General features: G+C 39.2%; 1 protein-coding gene and 1 long non-coding RNA gene across 2 annotated transcripts; both read right to left on the minus strand.

The window, feature by feature from the left end:
- Window positions 1–386: 386 nt before the first annotated feature.
- Window positions 387–5337, minus strand: LOC124073538. Its single transcript, XR_006845690.1, has 3 exons — window positions 4958–5337; window positions 2824–2903; window positions 387–1318 (listed from the first exon to the last, which is right to left on the minus strand). It is a non-coding gene; the product is annotated as an uncharacterized LOC124073538 (long non-coding RNA).
- A 7338-nt stretch (window positions 5338–12675) lies between these two features.
- desi1a (desumoylating isopeptidase 1a) lies at window positions 12676–19067 on the minus strand. Its single transcript, XM_046415383.1, has 6 exons — window positions 18893–19067; window positions 18520–18541; window positions 17949–18018; window positions 17130–17239; window positions 16787–16909; window positions 12676–15326 (listed from the first exon to the last, which is right to left on the minus strand). The coding sequence occupies exons 1-6, from the start codon at window positions 18981–18983 to the stop codon at window positions 15236–15238; spliced, it is 507 nt and encodes a 168-aa protein (XP_046271339.1). The 5' UTR covers window positions 18984–19067; the 3' UTR covers window positions 12676–15235.
- Window positions 19068–19266: the final 199 nt, after the last annotated feature.

Raw genomic sequence — 19266 nt, forward strand, 5'->3', positions numbered from 1 at the left:
GTCCTTTATTGGGTTTAAGAAAGTTTACACTCCAGCAACCACAGCCAACTTAAACTCAGACAGGTTATGTTTTGCCAAGCACATTGGTTAGTCCTCAGCCAAAGCCTTTCGTAATGTTAAAATGTTTCCTGTCACCTCTTCACTGTTACTGCCTTATAAAAGAGTAAAATCTATTAACAAACTTTTTTAAAAAATGAAATATACCATTTGAGCATATGCTTTTCCTAGTATGTAAGCTAAGGAGTCAAACAGGGTCAGCATAAAATAAGGCCAAAATGTGAGATCAGACTTCATAATTTATTACTGGTATCAACTAGTTTTAGACTGCAATACAAGAATGATGCTGTTCCTTTATTTGGCCAGCTACAAATGAAAAGCCTGCCTCTTTCTGAAATTAACAAGCCATTGATTGATTGATTGATTGATTGAAAGTTTTGTGGAAAATCTGTCACATTTTCATTGGAAACTTCAAGTGTACGGTTAAAGAACACAGCAGGTTCAGCGAGGTCAGTTCTCTGAGCTGCAGACAGGGGTGCCGACTATGTGTTTCGGACTGCAGAACAAAATGTTTTTCAGTTTTTTTAAAAATCTGTTATAACTTTGGGAGTGTAGAAACAGATTATTCATAACTGAAGAGAAATTTCTCCCAAAAGATCAGGCATGTGATTTTTTTTCTGTGTCAGAGTGGTTGAGATATCATCACTCATTCATGATTGCTGGAAGTCTTTCTGAGACTCTTTCAAAAGATATTTTTTGGATAAATGATCGTGTGGTTCGCTCTGGCAGGACGGTTGTGGTTTGCTCAGGAGGAAAATATTTTTGGCAACAGTAAGGAGTCTAACTTGTGTAACTTTTGCAACGCAGCTATACTTCTGTTCAGAAAAATGTCCTCAGATTATATTCAAGAAATTCAGAGCTCAAAAGAATGCAGACCATCCAAAGGGAACAAAAAGGCTGTTAAACATTACAATCTGTCAGTTTGCTACTTCCTATGCATCATTTGTCTCCGACAGTTAGAACCTCTGTCTTGCTTTGGCTCTCTTTTCCATCTCTATTTCTTGTCTTGGGGACACTCCTTTATCACATCTGCCAATATCTGAATGTATTTAAGTTTAGAACTAAAAAGTAAAAATACCTTTTTCTTCATGCACTTTTACTTACTTTCAGTTGCTTCTTTGGAAGTAGTTGTCTGCCATTGTCCACTTGTGTGACAGCCGGTCATCCTCTCCAGTGTCCCGTCAGTCCAGGTTTAGCGCCATGGAGTCTTTAACCTTCTCAGCTCGACATCCAAAGCAGCTCCTGTAATTCTTCTCAAAGTCTGAAAAACAAATTGCTAGAGCAGTCAAATACTGCATTTCTACCTTCAATGCACTTGTTGCCAGCATCTCAGCATCTCACCTTGACTTCATACAGAGCCAAGTTTACAGCAGTGCTTCCTTAAGTTCTCTGCTGACCTGAGGAAACTATGTCTGTCAGGGTGTTGTTGCATGTCATGGCCTTGTCCCTCTGATACACACACTCCAAAACACTCCACTGCCCACCTGCCCATGCAAATCACCTTTGGCCCCAACTCAAACTGTGTGTGTGTGTGTGTGTGTGTGTGCGTGTGTGTTTGAGAGAGTGTGTATTATAGTCACTGTAACCACTAGTCTTGAGGCTAGTGCCTCTAACAGAATTATACTTCTGCATCTGTATATGTCTTTGTGAGTTTTTGTTGAAGAACGTATAAGGCCTTTAAAATCATAAATGGACTGTACTTATACCTCTAATCTTCACCACACAAGTCAGCATTCACTCATTCACACAAACACTCATACACTGGCGCAGAGGAGGGGAATGCAAGGAGCCACCTGCTGATCATTCACATGGACACTGACATACAAATGGCAATTCGGGGAGAGACACTTATATAGCATATGGGCTGCGGGGAAGAGGGGACTGAACCACCAACCTTCTATTTGGTGGGCAACAGCTTCACCTTCTGAGCCACAGCCGCCCACTGTATGTCTCTCTGTGTAATCCCTTTTTGATGTATACACCCTTAGACTGAATATATTTAGGTTGAGACCTTCAATACTGAAGTTATAAATAAGTGCACTAGGATGAGGTATTAGGGATATACCAATGCAAGCTATCTGACTGGTATTGGTATCAATACTGATTAAATGGCATGATTTCTCTTCAGACAGCACAATGGTGCAGGTTCTGGGTTCAAATCCAAGGCCTTTCTGTGTTCAGTTTGTCTGTATGGAGTTCCAATCCAAAAAACATGCAGGTTAGGCCCCAACAACCCTGCAAAGAACAAGCCATGATAGATAATAATGGATGGATCTTTCTTCACCAATATGAATATAAATATCTGCAGTTCAGCTATAACTTACATCCATTCAGTCATTTTTAGTGCCACAGCAATCCCTGGCATTATGCTATATTATCAATAGGTTCCACGTAGTTAGTTACACAAATTTGAAAGAAATAATATTTGTTCTTAGTGTAGACACCCAGAGTTGTGATGCCAGAATTGGCATTAAGGTAGAAAAACCTATTAAGGTTCAGGGTTTACATGTTTTACTCACTCACCTTACATTCTACTGGCACCTTACACTCTACCTCTACTTTATTTGGCACTACATTACACTGCTTACTGTTGTATATATACTTTTTATATTGCCTTGTATATATATTTTATATATGCCACTTTTTATTTTGCTATTTTTAACATTTTGTTTAGCTTGTTGTGTGTATTGCTGCTGCTGCACTGCAATTTCCCAGCCTGGGATCAATCTATCTATCTATGTAATGAATGCAGTCAGCAGGACTTACCATCAGTAGAGGGTCCTTCAGGTCAGGTTGAAGTTAGAGTTTCCCATCAGTGAATCGTAACTGCAGAAGCAGTGATGTCCCTGTATCAACACAAGACAGCTAAAATGTTTGATACAACAAAGACAATATAAGATGGTATGTATATTGATGTTCACTATGTGTGACTACTGTTTACCAGAATCTGTGAAAGTTTGATTTGCCCATATAAAGCTGAAGGTGTGTTGGTTACATTGTTCTACAGTTTTGACAATTAGTCAGAGCTTTTAATAATGACTCAGCAACAGCCACTTTCTTCTGCTCATGATGGCAAGGACAGTAACTGTCATACATAGCAATCATGTAAAGCAGCACTGCATATGAGCTCCAAAAAAATGACTGTAAAAGAAAGATCTGAAAGTAAATGGTGTAAATTCTCTCTCTTTCTGAGCACAGAGGCGCTTGCCTCTCTGCTTTGCATGTATGTGCACTGCTGACAGCGGTGAAACATTATGTTTGTGGGTCCATCCATCCTCTCATTCCCATGAATGTGGTATAACAAAAACACCTTGAGAGACTTTTTTGAAATTTGGCACGAAAGTCCACTTTGACTCAAAGATGATCGTTAGATATTGGTGGTCAAAGGTCATAGACACCTCACAAAACACATAACACAATAATTGATACACTAATTATGACAAAATTTCACACAAATGCCTAATGGGATATAATGATGGTATTTCATATCCAAATGGTCAAGGGTCAACTTTACCGCAGCATCATGATGCTTTCTGTCCATTATTCAACAACAGTAGGGCAGACTGTAATCATATCATATTTGGGTGAGCTATAAGGATCTGCTATGCTGCCAGGTCGGAGATCTGTGTGAAGCATTCACATTTTAGAATTTCTGGCTTCTTTGTGTTGTATTAGAATCTGCTTTATTGGCCAAACACCTTAACACTTACAGTTTGCAGACCCCCGGTGGGAAATCGGACCACAGTGTAATTCATCATTTGCCCACAGACAAGGCTGTGTTGAAAAGAGTGAAATCTGACACCAAACAAATACAGGTGTTGTCTGGGAGGTGTAAAGAGCCACTCAGGGACTTTGAGGAGACTAATTAGGATGTTTTTGTTCTAGCCTGCCAGGATGCTGATGAACTCACACTTATTCAAGCCTGTGAAGACACTTGGCTGAAACCAAAACTGTGAAAATTTTCCCAAATAACAAGTCCTGGACATCAAAACAAAAGCAAAGCTGTTTCACTGACAGGAAGTTTGCTGTCTGCTCTGATATCAAGAGAAATGGAGATAGTTAATGGGGAAATTTTTAAGATGAAAATTCATATTAAAAATAAAACAAAGGGTACTTTTAAGTGGCAATATAAAATATGTGTGGCAGGGACCAAACACATCAATGGGCAGATCCAGTTAAAACAGTGACAGTCTTGTGAATAATAATTCTTGATGACTAACTTTTACTGTAGATTTGACACCATGGATGGCAAGACAGACTGTGATGGGATATGCAAAAATGTCCCTGCAGAGGCATCAATATTTATCAACGAGGATGATGTTGCTTCAAGTGCCAAAATCATGGAAGCTCTCAATAATCAGGCCTTGCCGAAAAGCAAGGCACAAGGAATACCAAATGATTTTTGGCCTATTGCAATAACCTCTAGAATTGACCACTACTGTGGCCATACACTCCAGTTTGCATATAAAAGAAACATAGCTGTGCTGCCAATACTTAATACATCTTATGCACCCTAAATGATATGCCATGGTTTTATTCACAGTTTTATTAGTACAGCTTTTATTTCAGTGAAGACGCATATTCCCTTGAGAAGGCCCACTGATCTCAACATTAATACAGGGTTAGTTCTCCGGATCAGAGACTTTCTTTCCAGCTGCCCACAGAGGATAAACGTGTTTTTTCTCTGTGTTTCTTGCTCTTTTATACCAATGGATTTATGATCAATGAAATACTTTGTTTAAGGATGCAGATGACATCGCCTTAGTTGGCCTTCTATGGAAAACAAACCCTTTGTGTAAAGCTGCCCATCTGGTGTCATAACAGCCATCTCAATCAGTGTGGCCAAGACAAAAGAAATAATCATCTGTCACGGACCTGGCTAGGTGAAAGGAGGACTCACGTGCACGACTCGAGTCGGTAGAGCAGAAAACAAGGTTTATTCCGGGCAGAGGTCGGTACACAAAAAAGGCAGTCAAACCAGGCAAAAGTATCAAAGTCGAGAGGCAAAAAGACGAGGTCAAAAACGAGCAGAGATCAAACACTAAGAGGCAAAGACTATGGCTGTGAATAATGCTGGAACGTGAAGCTATGAACAACAAGACAAGACACAAGAGGGTATATATACACAAGACTAATGGGGAGTGATAAGAGACAGGTGTGGGAGAAACAATCAGGGATCAGGTGTGCACAGACGAGGAGGAGGCAGGACAGACAGGAACCTGGAACAGAGACAGAGGTGAGTGATCGCAAAATAAAACAGGAAGACAAGACATGAAACATGAGGAAAAAATAAAACACTTAACGGACAGGGATCACGACATCATCTTCACAAAACTAGATGTGAAAACAGATCTAGTTTTACTTATTGGCCAATTTTTTGAAACTGTGGACATTTTCTCTCTTTCCTATGTTGCTATTTATCCATCTTGTTTGTTTTGGTGTGAATTGCAGAGTTTTCTTCAAAGTCTTCACTAGATAAGATAAGATAAGATAAAAATCTTCACTAATTAAAGGTAGCAGACTTGGCAGACTCGGTGTTGGAGAATATTTGTAGCCAGTGATTTTATAGATCTTGAGATACAAATGAGAATAGAGGCTGCCATTGTCCACACTCTTCCTATTTTCAGTGATTTTTTTTTTTTATCTTTATGAAGGTTTTCTCTGAGGAGACATTGGTGGGATGCATAGAATTGCTTTCACGAGGACTGCCAGCTGGCTGAACGTCTGGCTTTCGTCGTTCTCTTAAATTCCTCACAATCGGTCCACTCTGCTGTCAGAGATCTGATAGCTGCTTCTCTTAGCCTTTGTGCACCAAGCCCCAGCTCAGCAAACATCCTTTATGGCTTTGGCAAAATAAATATGTGTTAACCATTTTTCTAAAACGCCTGGCACAGTTGAAGACTGTGCCATAACTGTATGGTATAATCAGAAAAATGTGGATCTGAATTTAGACATGTTAATTTATTTGTATATACACATGACAGTATTCAGCTTCAGTTTCCTGATGTTTATAATTTCTCACAGTCACACTTGTCACAGGTGCATGCAAAATACTAAAAATGGGAATGACCAAATGCTAAAAACCATTAAGTATATTGCTACAAGACTGCACCAGCATTAAATGTCCTCAATATGACCACAGAGCTGAAAACAGAGCTTAAACAACATCTGAACACTCTGGGTCTTTATCTAGTTTGTTTTGTGCACTGGGGCACAGTCATGCTGGAATAGAAAAGGGCTTTCACCAAACTGTTGCAACAAATTTGGAAGCATAGCATACTTGCCCAGCGAACAGCCCCATCCCAATACTTATGTCTATATAGTGTATCTCCCATCGGGAGATCTCTCCTCCCAACAAATACGACATCTTCACAGCTAACACACCAGTGTGCACTTAACTGATGCACTGAAATAGAGGCGTCACATCTTTTCACATGCTCTAAACTTTGTAGTGACATCCATAGTTACATGTTTCTTTCAAATCAGTGAGCACATGAAGTGTAAGGTGTACTGAGTCACCTTGTGCAGTTTTTCTCTGAACAACAAAGCTTGTGCCTTTGTCCAAATTATAGCAACAGGGAGATACTATATGAAAACACTGCATGCCTCTTCCACGTCCAGTGCAGTTAAGAAAATAATACGACACTGACCGGTTGCTGAATGTCTTTGGCTTTCTTTCCATTTCTTAGTGTTCTCTCTTAAAAGAAAATTTTGGAATTTAAGCTTATTCAGTTTCTTGTTCACAGTTGTAGATGAGAAGATATTGTCATGTCTGTACAGTAAATATGAAGCTACAGCCAGCCACCAGCTAACTTTACATAAAGACTGGAAACAGGGAAACTGCTGTCCAGGAGGAATGAATATTTACTCCACAGATCTGAGACAGAGAATTTAAACAGTAGAAGGCCAGACTCAAACACTGTAAGGTCCAAAATAGGGCTTCATATTGAGAAAACCCAAGCAAAATGCTTGGATCATATTATACTTTTCACACACACACACACAGAATCATGTACAACTGAATTTCCAAGCATAACAGCAGCATGAAGTTTTGTTCTGAGCTGGTGCCATCAAGTGGAAAATGTAAGTAATGCAAAAATAAAACTGGCACTGTTGCTACTGAGGAATTTAAAGCTTCAAGGCTTGTTCTAATTTTAGCAAGACAGTCTATACTATGCCAACATTACTGACTCATTTTCCGCAACCCCCATCTCTGCCTTACAGGTACCAGATCAGTTCCCTGTAGACTCAGACACCACAGCTCTGAGACTACACACTTCTCCTAATGAGGGCCAAAATGGGGTTGCAGATCTGATTCAATTGTACCACTGACACTGTAGATCTAGCTAGTTGTGGAAGTGTGTGTGTGTGTGTGTCAGTGGTGTAGATAGATAGATAGATAGATAGATAGATAGATAGATAGATAGACAGACAGACAGGCTGTATTGTTTGACATACATAATATATTTTCAAAATAAAAGAGTGATTAATTATTCAGAGTGGAAACTGTGGAAAACCTTATTCACTATCTTGCCTAGAGTTACATGAGAAGATCAATACCACTCTTTTTGAATTTAGTTAAAGACATGTTAGGTTAACTTATCATTATATCTTTTGTATAATCCATACAAAAAGAACCACATACTGTGGTTAGGATAATTTGGCTATTTCTTGACCAGAAGAATACCGTTAAGATTGTTATGTCAGAATGTTGGTAATTTATTAAAGTATACTATTCTAGCTAGCTGGTGTGCTTCCTTCACACTTGATCAGAAGAAGTGATTTCCTGACTGGTCACGTAAACTGCCCGTATTAAACTGTGAACTTTTGGTGGTACTGGAGGATGTCAAATAGTGCCAGGCTACTGATTTTACAGTCTTTATGCTTGTGCTGTAGCTTCATTTTTCGTAACAGACAGGTATAGGAAAAACAATGATCTTCCCTTGAAAAAAACTTGTAACTTTTAATAAAGGAAAAGTGTATTTCTGTTCGACTATTTCTTTACTGGGTTATCTTAACTGATCTAGTACCGATCAAACGTTGAGGTCACTTAAAGTTCAAAATAAAACAAGCCCAGATAAGGCATCACTTATACACACACATATGCAGGCAGATACACATGGACTCACCGGCAGACACACACACACACACACACACACACACACACACACACACACACACACACACACACACATATAGTCCAGATGGGACAACCCAAGGGCATTCCAGGAAATAGCTGCAAATGGTGACTGATGCGGCAGAAGGTCTCGAGGACAGTTCACATGTCTCTATATATTTATGCATCTATGTATTTATGCAAGGGCAAGGCAGTTATCCTGGCCTTGGTTTGACATAGACAAGGAGCACACAGCAGCTGGTGACCCAAGCGATTCCAAAACAGTGATCTGGCCAGCTGGTTGGACCCGTCACCAGCTGGTTGCTGGAAGAAAGAGCTGACAAAGAAGATAAAGGGAGGAAACAGAGGTGGTCTGAAGGAAGACATACTGTAGGTAGACATCATGTATCAGTGCAGCAACAAAGAAGAAGCATGGATGTCACACTCTTGGTAACTTGTTAATTAGCTTTCTTCTGCAAGTGAATGTCAAACTCTGACAATGTTATTTAATCTAAGACATAATCTAACATAGCAAAGTAACTCAGAAATGAATTGTCTGGTTACACATTTTGCCATGCGACAAAACACAGAAAAAAAGGTGCAGAAACTGGTTGTTTATATGCTTTCATTTCACATTTTTTAAAGTTATCTTAAAAAAACTGAAGCAAATACTTTGTAATAGCTGCAAAGTCTAAGCCCATTACTACTAGAAAGCAAGATGGGTGATGGAAAATGATAGAGGTTAAGGAACAAGGTCAAGACAGTCGAAGGAGGAAGCGAGCAGAGAAATGAGAGGAGGGATGAATGCGGAGGAGGTGAAGTCAAGCAAAAAATCCCCAGATAATTAAGGATTTTGAGAAGGTACAAATTACGAAGGAGGGATGAAAAGAAAAGGGGTGAAACTGGTGAGAAATTAATGAAAGAGAGGGCACCCACATTTGGAGGTGTTTAACCCCAAAAGAGACATAGTTATGATAAAGATACAAAGAATGGAGAAATGACAGATGAGCTGAGCTAGAAGATGATGAAGATGGAGGGAGATGGATGATGGAGAGAGGGGAAGAGGAGCAAGAAAAAAAGAGTTAAAGGGTGCAAAGAAGGATAAACTCTTTTCATACAAGCTAAAAGAGTGAACTGACAGCCATTCAAACTGAGGTGTACAGCAGAGATGAAACCATGCCTGAGCGAGCACGACTGGACAGGAATAACCATCACTCTGACTGATGTGGCTGACAACATTTAGCTGGACTCCTATGAGACAAAATTTAATTACTCGTGGAGGTAACTGTTGTGACAGCAAAAGAGAGTGTCTGTGACTGCAAGGGATACATATTTTAACAGATTATTATAGCATCAGCTAAGTCTATTCTATTGCCTCGGCTGAGTCAGAAAATCTGGGTCAATATTGGACATTTTTCTCCTGGTTAGCTACTTGAAATAGTGTGACCGGTTTGTTGCTTGAATTTGGTTTGACGAAATGCCAAAAGAGATTCGAGAATCAAGGCTGTGCCATTTAGGAGCTTTAGCACTGCATAGTGTTTTTCAAGCGTGCAGATTTGTAAACAAGATTAAGGGGATGTCTTCCTCTGAAACAGCAGATGCAGGAAACGTGTGACAAATTGTAGATTTTCAATTTCTAAAACTAAGAACCTGATACTCTGCTACTGTGCAGTGCGAACATTAATTTTACCTTGCTCTAAATGGCAGGATAACCTTCAAAAATGGTACATGAATCCCTTAATTATGCATATCAGTGCAAAATGAGACGTTACCCCATAGAGATGTAGTTCTCCCAGCAAAACCTCCAGGAGAGCTCACGAAAATGCAGCTTTTAAACACTTACCTGTTAAAAGCATCCCTTTTTTCTCTGTCTCTCGCCATCTCTCACACCCCCAACACACACACACACACACACACACACACACTTTTATTTTGAGGCCTCTATTATGTAGCACACTGAGAAACAGCAACTTGGGCCTCTAATGGAGCTGCTGTTGAACCAACTTTACCATTCGTTTGCAGTATCACAATCCATTACACTTGTGTGGCTAATTTCTGGTCTGCTGATATTTCGACAACTGCTGTTTTAAATAAATATGATTATTTGAGGACCAAACAGCTGAACTGCATGGCACTAGGCTTCTAAAATTCAAACTTTCTGACATAGCAATGGCTAGTAAAGTGAACTTTGTGTCAGAGCAGAAAGAGAGCCCACAGGAAGAAAAGCCAAGTCACCCCTATGTGTCATAGACAGATTTGTCACCACAGCAGGGGGGTCGGTGTGACTCACTGGGTTTTGTCACAGAGGTACTGCCCTGCTAACATCTTTAGCCAGCTTGACAGTACCCTTGTAGTTGGAGAGAAGGTTACCGTTTGTCAAATGTCACACGGACACTCATAATTGTGCTACTAACCGAGCTGATTCAGCTACTCAGCCGCAGGGAACAAGGATGGGCAAAGTCTGTCTGCATTTATTACCCGCCCCCTCTTAGGAGGGGCGCTGATCTAAAGGCTATAGACCAAGTCAGCTTCACATCTGTCTGCGCAACAGTTTTGCTGCACAGCAAGATATTCGCCATCTGGAGTACTGATGCTTTCTTTGACATCATGAATGATACCACAGAGTTTAGTTGACAAGATGATACGATGATAGCAGGGTACAGGTGAGATTTTGTATGCTTTTTTTTTTTTTTTTGTAACAATTATAACTTGTTCAAATATTCAAACACACGGAAATGTAATGTTATTCAAAGCAACAGTGCATTTATTTGGTCGCTTGTCAGTATAACTTCAGCGAGAGACAGAGAGTGAGATTCCAGCTAGATTTTCATCAGTGGTTGTTTGACCACAAAAACAAACTCCCAGTTGGAGTCTCTTAGGAAGAGAATTTACTGTACAAGTAAAGAGCGGAGCTCCTGCCACAACAGACTCAGATCTCAATTTCTGGTGAAATAATGAGAACTTTGCAAAAGTTTGTTGGCATGTCCTTCAGCTGAAAGCAACAAAATGCGGCAGCCAGATTAAGTGACTGTATTCCTTTTAGTAATTCCCTGAGAAAGAAATCATCATAAAAAACGAGTAGAGTGAAGAGCATTGTGAAAAGAAGGTGTTATCTATGGGGTTCTGCACATACATGATTATTTATTTCAGTGAATATTGCATATGTAGGTTTTATTTGGATTTAATTGTTTTATTTCCTGCCCACAGAGCAGCACTGGTTCTGGTGCTCTGTGGAGAGCCAGTCGAAGCCTTCGCTCTGGCTGACTGCAGGGCGCTTCACAAAGGAGCAGTAGCTTCATCTGTCTCCAAGCTGCTTCGCCCTGCTCCACCAACTCTTTAAATTATAAAGTTTTGGATTCTCTCATGCTAATATTATTTGTTTACAGCCATCAACATGTCAGCTCAGAATGCTTTCAGACAGTAGAAGTGTCACAGTTTATTTATTATATGTACATATATATATATAGGTTTAATTATTTAAAAGATTTAAAGAGTTAAAGCAGCCAAAAATGCTGGGGTTTTAACCTAGAGAGGTGAATGTCACAGGAAAAAAAACACTCTTAGTTTTTTTTGTACTTTATCATTTGCTTTTTACTTGTCCAAGTCAGAAGCAGTGGGTTTTAAAGATTTTTGTCACTATCAAACTAGATCAAAGTACTGGTTTCCATTTTTGTGCTTATAATTTTAATACAGGGACACAGAAGCAATGCAAATTCGATATTTGGTGTATAACATGATGGTTATTCCTCCATTTTGACTACAATCTCAGAATCCACATCTGTCCTGAAGATGCATCTGTAGTTAGAGACAGAGCAACACTGTCCCTCTGTGGGCGCTCAAAGAGCTGCAGTAAGCCTTTTAGCAAGTATGGGAGTATTATCAGAACGAGTAACAGTTCAAGTTCATAAAATAATAATAGTATTTTGAGATACCCAAGCACTGAAAAGGTTGATTACAAAAAGCAGCTCTTGCAGCAGGACAGAAGTTGCATGTTCCCAATCAATACCTCGTCTCCTAACCGTTTCTTCACAGTGCGTGGAAAACAATGCTTGTGAATTATGTACTATGTATACTGATATCAATTTCCTCATAACAAATATATTTTTCCTCTCATGGATGTGATTAGATGATGATGTAACTGGCCATTTTGTTATACAGTAAATTTCTCATTTCCTTCCTGTCAGTATTTGCCTGAGGAAGTTAGAATTGAGAAAGTTACTGTGAATTTTATGTTATATTTTCCATTCAGTAGTTATTCCGCCAAGGTTTTGTGGATGCGCACACAACCACTAAGACTTCAACTGTCTTCACACATTTGTATTATTCTGAAACCCCGCAGAAATTCTTTCACATTTAATTCTATAAATGTGTGTATTTGTGTAAATGGTGCTTATGTGACTACCATACCTACAATTTATAAGAAACAAAACCATGCATATGGACAAAAAAATTAAATAACCAGAAGCTATTTGGAAATGTAAAAGATACACCACTCTCACATATGCAGTCAATGGCTTTTTATGCAGGTAGAATTACAAATTTAAAAAACAAACACAAAAACAAATTTTAAACAATTACACAAACAATATCTACCATAGTTAGATCACTTAAATTGGGAATAAAATCTGTAACTATCTTTTGCAATTTCACATTACTGTTAGCAGCCCGAAACAACATATATTAGAGCAACAAAGGGTGACTTGTGCAGTAATACATTTCAGTGGTCTGTTTAGCATGTCGGTTAGTTGGTTAGCAGAAGGCAGAATAACAGAAACCAGATTCACCTGAGCTTTCCAGCCTTTTAAAGTGGGAATAACCTAAAAGTAGCCAAATACTTACAAACTCCTAAAAAACTGTTTTAAAATGTTCACACATCTAATGTTTTTGTGCAAGTAGACTAGAGAATTGATCAAGCATTGAGTGCCGTGTGATGGTGCTTGAAAGGTAAAATGTTTGAGGTTTAGTTATTGCAGGAGAATACAATGAAAGTGAATGCTGGTCTAATCACTCTTTGAGATTTCTTGTTTTTCTGTGCTTCTTCAGTGTTCAAGCTTACGAAGTTCAAAAACGTTTCATCTCTGTAACACTGTCTTAATCAGATAACCCCTAACACATGTAACCTATGCATTATTTTCAGATTAGACAGCTATGTGTTCTTTCTGATGGCAGAGCACAGTGGATAATTCATTGAGATTATAGGCTGTGAGTGTTACTGGAGCCACATTTTTGTTTAACCTTGAAACATTTTACAACTGCTTGTGTTTCCTTCACTCACTTGCAGGATTTAATCCATGCATCGCATGGTCAATATCAGTGAGCTTAGGGTTTCTGGACCTTTACACAGCAAACCAACTCCCAAATTTTTCATGCGGACTGCACAGGAAGTTACCATCTGTGCTATATTACAACCATGCCAACAGTGTGACTGTAGCCAAGCAGAGGGAAATGAAGGCACAGAGGTGCATTGTCTATTAAACACACTCTGGTGGCTGTTAAAGGACTCAAGCAAGTTATTATTAAGTTGACAGTTTAACATAAGGTCAACTCTACATTAAAAAAAAAATCTGAGGACATGCAGTTGTTTAGAATTACCACATGGCAACTACAATGAGTGTATTTAAAAAAAAAAAAAAAAAGAAAAAAAAAGTATAATAAAATGTATCTATGATGTCACCATCTTCCCTTGAAGCCGGTAACAGGCCAAGAGGCACAATTTAGGGTCTGTCAGGTCTGTGATGGCGCTCACTTTCATATCAAAGAATATATCTGATACCAAAAATCTTACATTTGGGATTGTTTCTAATCAAAAAAAAAAAAAAAGTTTGTTTTTTTGTTGTTGTTGCCAAAAATCTTTTAAGAAAAGACTGGGATTGTCTGGAAAACGATTTTACAGCTCTCAGGAACCGTTTGGTGTGTTGCCTTCTTGCCCTACATGACATACACTTTTGTAATCAACTCTACCGTTAACAAATGTCTACCAGGGTTTACTTTCATATATGTAGGATTACCTGAATATACAATCTTATCAAATTAGAGTGGCATCAATCACCTGCTGTATGTAATATCACAAGCGATGTGACAACTGGAATGATAATTTAAGGTTCAGTGAGTAGGCGACCACAGAGAAGTTCATCAGAAACGGTAAAGACAAAACTCACAAGCATAAAAAGGATAACTGATGGGAAATTAACTACAGACTACCTAACAACAAAAAAGTCAAAGAAATCATAAAGGTGCAAAATTTAAATATAATCAACATTTAAAGACTCTTCAAAATTTTCCATCAACTTGCATCCACTCAATTGAAAATAATAAACATATCTATGCAAAAGTGTACACTCAGATTACATTCATTGTAGTCAGCAGCAGATGATTCTCACTGCAGAAAACACGTGAAACCTGATATGTGGTGACAAAAGAACAAAATTCGTATGACTAAATGGAAGAGCTTTTCAGAAGACTTTTTATGAAATAAACACTGTCATACCCAAAATGGACAAAAAACTGTAAGTTCCAACTTAAATAAAAGCAGGAGCATTTTTAAGATGGATGCACTAATGTGCAAGAGGTATTTTAATGTTGTATGTGGCTTAATAACAGCTCTTAGATACATGTACTGGAGTAAAAACTGCAATATTTCTGTGTTATGGAATGAAAGTAAAAGTTAAGCTAGATTAAGCCGCAGTGCTATAAATCTAAACTCGATATCTGACTTTCTGTAGATGTATTTCTAAGAAGGCAACATTCATCAAAGTAAGCTTTAGTCTGGGGAAATTTCAAAATCTAGCTTTGCTGGTAAACCCAAAATTGCTTCTGTTACACTTAATTTGATTTGTGATATTGATAAACCATGTAGATTTTAAGGAGGCAGTTAAACTTAGATTATGAATTTTCAAGATTAACAGGCAAGCAATCAATTATAGTTTAGAAAAATCTTTATCTTCATTACTGGTGTGTAACTTATTTACAGAAAGAAATACAGACGGATTAGCTTGAGACTTCTCACTGACTGACTACAATGGAAGTGACCTTGCGAACACTCTGAGATTCTGCTCTCTCAGCTTAGACATTTCGTCCCCCGTTGATGACATTTCCTCCTGGAGGGGCGATGTGGATTGAGTCCAGGATGGGCCGCAGCATCTGGCCGAACGGTCTGGAGTAGGAAGGAGGAAATTGGATTTGATATTCTAAACTGAGTCATAACACAATAATGGTACTTTGTTTAAGGCCTAATATATGCCACAGCATAGTACCTGTATCACCATAACACCTGTACCTGTTTTTGTTTTCCAGTAGGGTTACCTACGTTTTTGTACATCAGGTCTTTCAGAAGGGTAGTTTTCATTGTTTTCTACATTCACTTGTATAACTACACTTGCCCTGCCGCTAAAAATGTTGAAGGAAACCACCATCATCATACTCCACTTTGTCCTCTCTGTAGTCTGCTACCTTGCACTGGTGTACAAAGCTATCAACTGCGGCACAAACTTTTCAAGGCTGGTTTGGTCACATATTTCAGCAGTTACAGTATAACTCGTGGGCCTTGTCACTATCACCGCACCATTTAGTGCTACACGTTTTCTGTGAAAGGTTCTATATATGAGATTTTGAACACTGATTTCATCAGATCGATGAAATAGCTCCATACCAAGATGAAGAAAGAGTGTGGAGCCGTGATATTTTCACGTCTAACTTGGTGAATTAAGGGTTTACTTGTGGGGTGACTGTTGGAACAGTGGAGAGACTAACTAGAGTATTAACTAGTATTTTGGAGAGTTTTATTTCATTTCTGTTGAGTTTGACTGAAGCGTGTGTCATGATGATCTACAAGGTAAAAGTTCTGTTCTTGTCAATGGAGTCTGGTGGGGAGCAACATAAAAGGCAGGTTGCAACATATGAGGCGCACCACACTAACAACAGCAAAGACAGAAAGCAATGCTGCATTTTTGTCATAATTGTTACTAGATTAAACAAAACAACTTACCTGAAATCTCAAGTGTCACACTAATTTGTCTCCACACCTGCTGTTTCTTGTTCAAATTGTGGTAATTACAGTTGGTAGAGTCATAAAGCTCCAGGAACAGCCAGCATTAGTTTCTCCTCCATGATTGTTGTGTCCAAGCAACGGTAAACTTTGTTATCACCTCCACAGAAGGCCCGTCTCTCAATTCCTCCGACTGGGCAAAGTGTTCAGAGCATACCTCCAAACACGTGAGGTGCTTAAGGTGTATTACTGCCCAGAGAAAACAATCGGAAAAAGATGCCCGTGACTGCAAAAACTGCATCTGTCTGATCGGGCCCTAACAGCTGTTTCAGCCTGGGAGGTTGTGCCCGACATGCCCATTTTAAGATGCTTGTGACACACTGAAATTGCGGTTGAACTTGTGTCTCTCATGTGATGACTACAAAGAGATCAGTTTAGAACTACTGAACAAGTGGACCATTAAAACCTCCTCTGAGGGCTACATAGTGTTAACTTCCTCAGAAGTTGTCAGAACACAGACATGGTCATATGGCGTTTGGTTGTCAACAGGGACACATTTTGAAACAGCTAAGATCACAGACTTGATGGAAGTCATGTACAGCTGACAGACCAGAGTTTTTTGCACTCACGTGGAGAGGACTTCAGACGGAAGGTCGGTGATGTAGGAGGGGATGGATCTTCCTGTCAGGAACTGAGCCACCTCGTTGGTGAAGGTGTTGCAGTTGTGCTCAAACAGACGATACCTGTCACCTCTGAGACAGGAAAGAACAGAAGAGAGTTAATGCACCAGATGAGAGCGTTCATGCATTTTGACTAATCAGTAAAAGTATTAAATCCTAACAATTAAAATGACTACTACGACGTATGATTTTAACACGTGTGCCTGCTTTGTATGTTAAATATATAAATAACTTCCACCTTTCCTGTAGAGGGAAAGAGGAGTGAAAAACAGACAGAAAACAGCTACTCCACCTGTATGTGCTTTCTCCCAGAGAAGAGAGGTAATCCATAAAGATCTCCTCAGACACTTCTGTTTCTCCCAGCTCTACCACTGTGTCCGGAGGGCCAAGCATTGTCCCACCCTGACAAACACACAACACACAAAAAAAAAGACTCACAAAATGTGCACGTTATGTTGACAGGAGTAATCATATCGCTGATGTTTTGCTGCTTCGGCTGAGGTGAGAGGAAACTTTTTGACACACAAAATTCAGATACATGAAGATGAATTGATTCTCACAGTTTAATTTCTCATGGGTGAAAAAAAACAAATGTACTCTTGTTTCTGGTCAAATCTACTCTGCCCGTGTGGTTGGGCAATGATTTATGTAGATCAGAATTAAATTACAGTACATATCTGCAGCACAGGCGGGAACAGAAGTCAAAAAAATGGAGAGAAAGGAACAACCTGAGGCAGAGGTAATTCAGACAGATTAAAAATAGCATCCACGGACATGTAGGAGCATGACTAAAACCATAATATGCCTTAAGGCCTTGGTGATTGGCAACATCTCAAAGCAATAACTAGAAACCTGATATCACGTCTTGCTCATGGCAACATTTTAATAAGGCTTTAATTAAACCCATACAAAATTTTAGAGACTTCATTTGAGCGGTACAGTGCGCTGACAGATGGAACACATGATCTCAGTGACAGGAATCAAACCAAGAACTGTTCCGGTTTTAACAGGAGGCTCTCCTGTAATTGTTGTTTGTGTGCATGTCCTTCATGATCTCGTCTGATGAGACTTGTGAAACAGCTACGAGCCACTCCTCTGGTTACGGACTTACCGGCGAACAGCTGGAGATCCCCTCCCCTCCGAAGAAGAACTCATCACCGTATGCCACTATAGCTGTGTGCCTGGAAGAAAAGCACAATATTATCACAGACGGAAATTCAGGTCAGAAGAACTCAATGTTCAGCATGTTTATTTAAAACTGCAACGCAGTGCCAACTAACAAGACAAAAACCAGTCGGAGAACAGACTCAATTATTACTGTTGGCAACAGCTGAATAAATCATTTTAAACAGACAAATCCAGCCTGTGTATCCACTGCCTACAACTCCCCTCAACAGACTATGCCTCCCTTGTGATTTCCTTAATTTCCAAGGCAAAATTTAAAACAAAGTGAATGAACAAACAACAAAATGTGGACAGAACTTGACACACTGCTCCTAGCTATTTTTAACAGTGTTCCGTGTCTTAAAAGGGATATGCCTCTGGAACCAGAAATGGGTCACTGGCCTACACCTGCTGGATCCAAACATTAAATGAGAATGTAATGTTTTCATGGCTATGGAGGTCTGACTTTCAGGCCCCAGGCAGGCCAACTGTCAAAATAGCAGAAAGAAGATTCATACCAGATACCATCCAGCTGCTTTCCTGTAACACAAAGTGAAAACGTTGTGAGAAGCAAGAAACAAACGATCTTCAGTGCAAGCAGCTCCGTAGAGCTGTAACATACAAGTGAAGCAGTTTGATGTTAATCCTCAATAACGACCTTTGAGCCATTCCTTAGGATGTTGGAAAATAAACCAGTCACTCTTCACAATTTATTTGTAAAATAAATGACTTAAAAAAATAATAACTAGACCTTGAAAACTTAATTAAAAATCAAAACAGTGCTGTGACAACTGCATAAAACCGGAGAAGCCATCTCTACCCGGTATTTGTTATCATCACTTATTTGTCCCCAAGGCCAGGCTGCACCGTATTATTTCAATTTGTACTTACCTAGCATGATAGGACTGAGGCTGCGGGCCATTCCTCTCGATAGATCATAAATATAAAGCTGTATATTGTATCGCGTAGCACTCTTATCCATAATGTAAATACCGAAATAGCTTTTTTTATTTGTTTTTCTTTAGGCTAAGCTAGAGACTCCTGGTGCCACAGCTGACTGGGCGGTTCTAAGAAGACGTCATCCTATCTAAAACATAAAAAAACGTGATACACTTCCGCTTCTACAGCTTTCAAAATAAAAGATGCTTTTAAACATGTACATAGAATATATCGTACCCTTTCTTTGGAGCAAGAATTATTTTGAAAAGGATAGCCGTATTTCCAGTATTACCCGCTCTGTCCAAATGACTAGACAAAATTTAATT

The sequence above is a fragment of the Scatophagus argus genome, chromosome 16 (assembly GCF_020382885.2).
Source record: "Scatophagus argus isolate fScaArg1 chromosome 16, fScaArg1.pri, whole genome shotgun sequence".
Lineage (NCBI taxonomy): Eukaryota > Metazoa > Chordata > Actinopteri > Scatophagidae > Scatophagus > Scatophagus argus.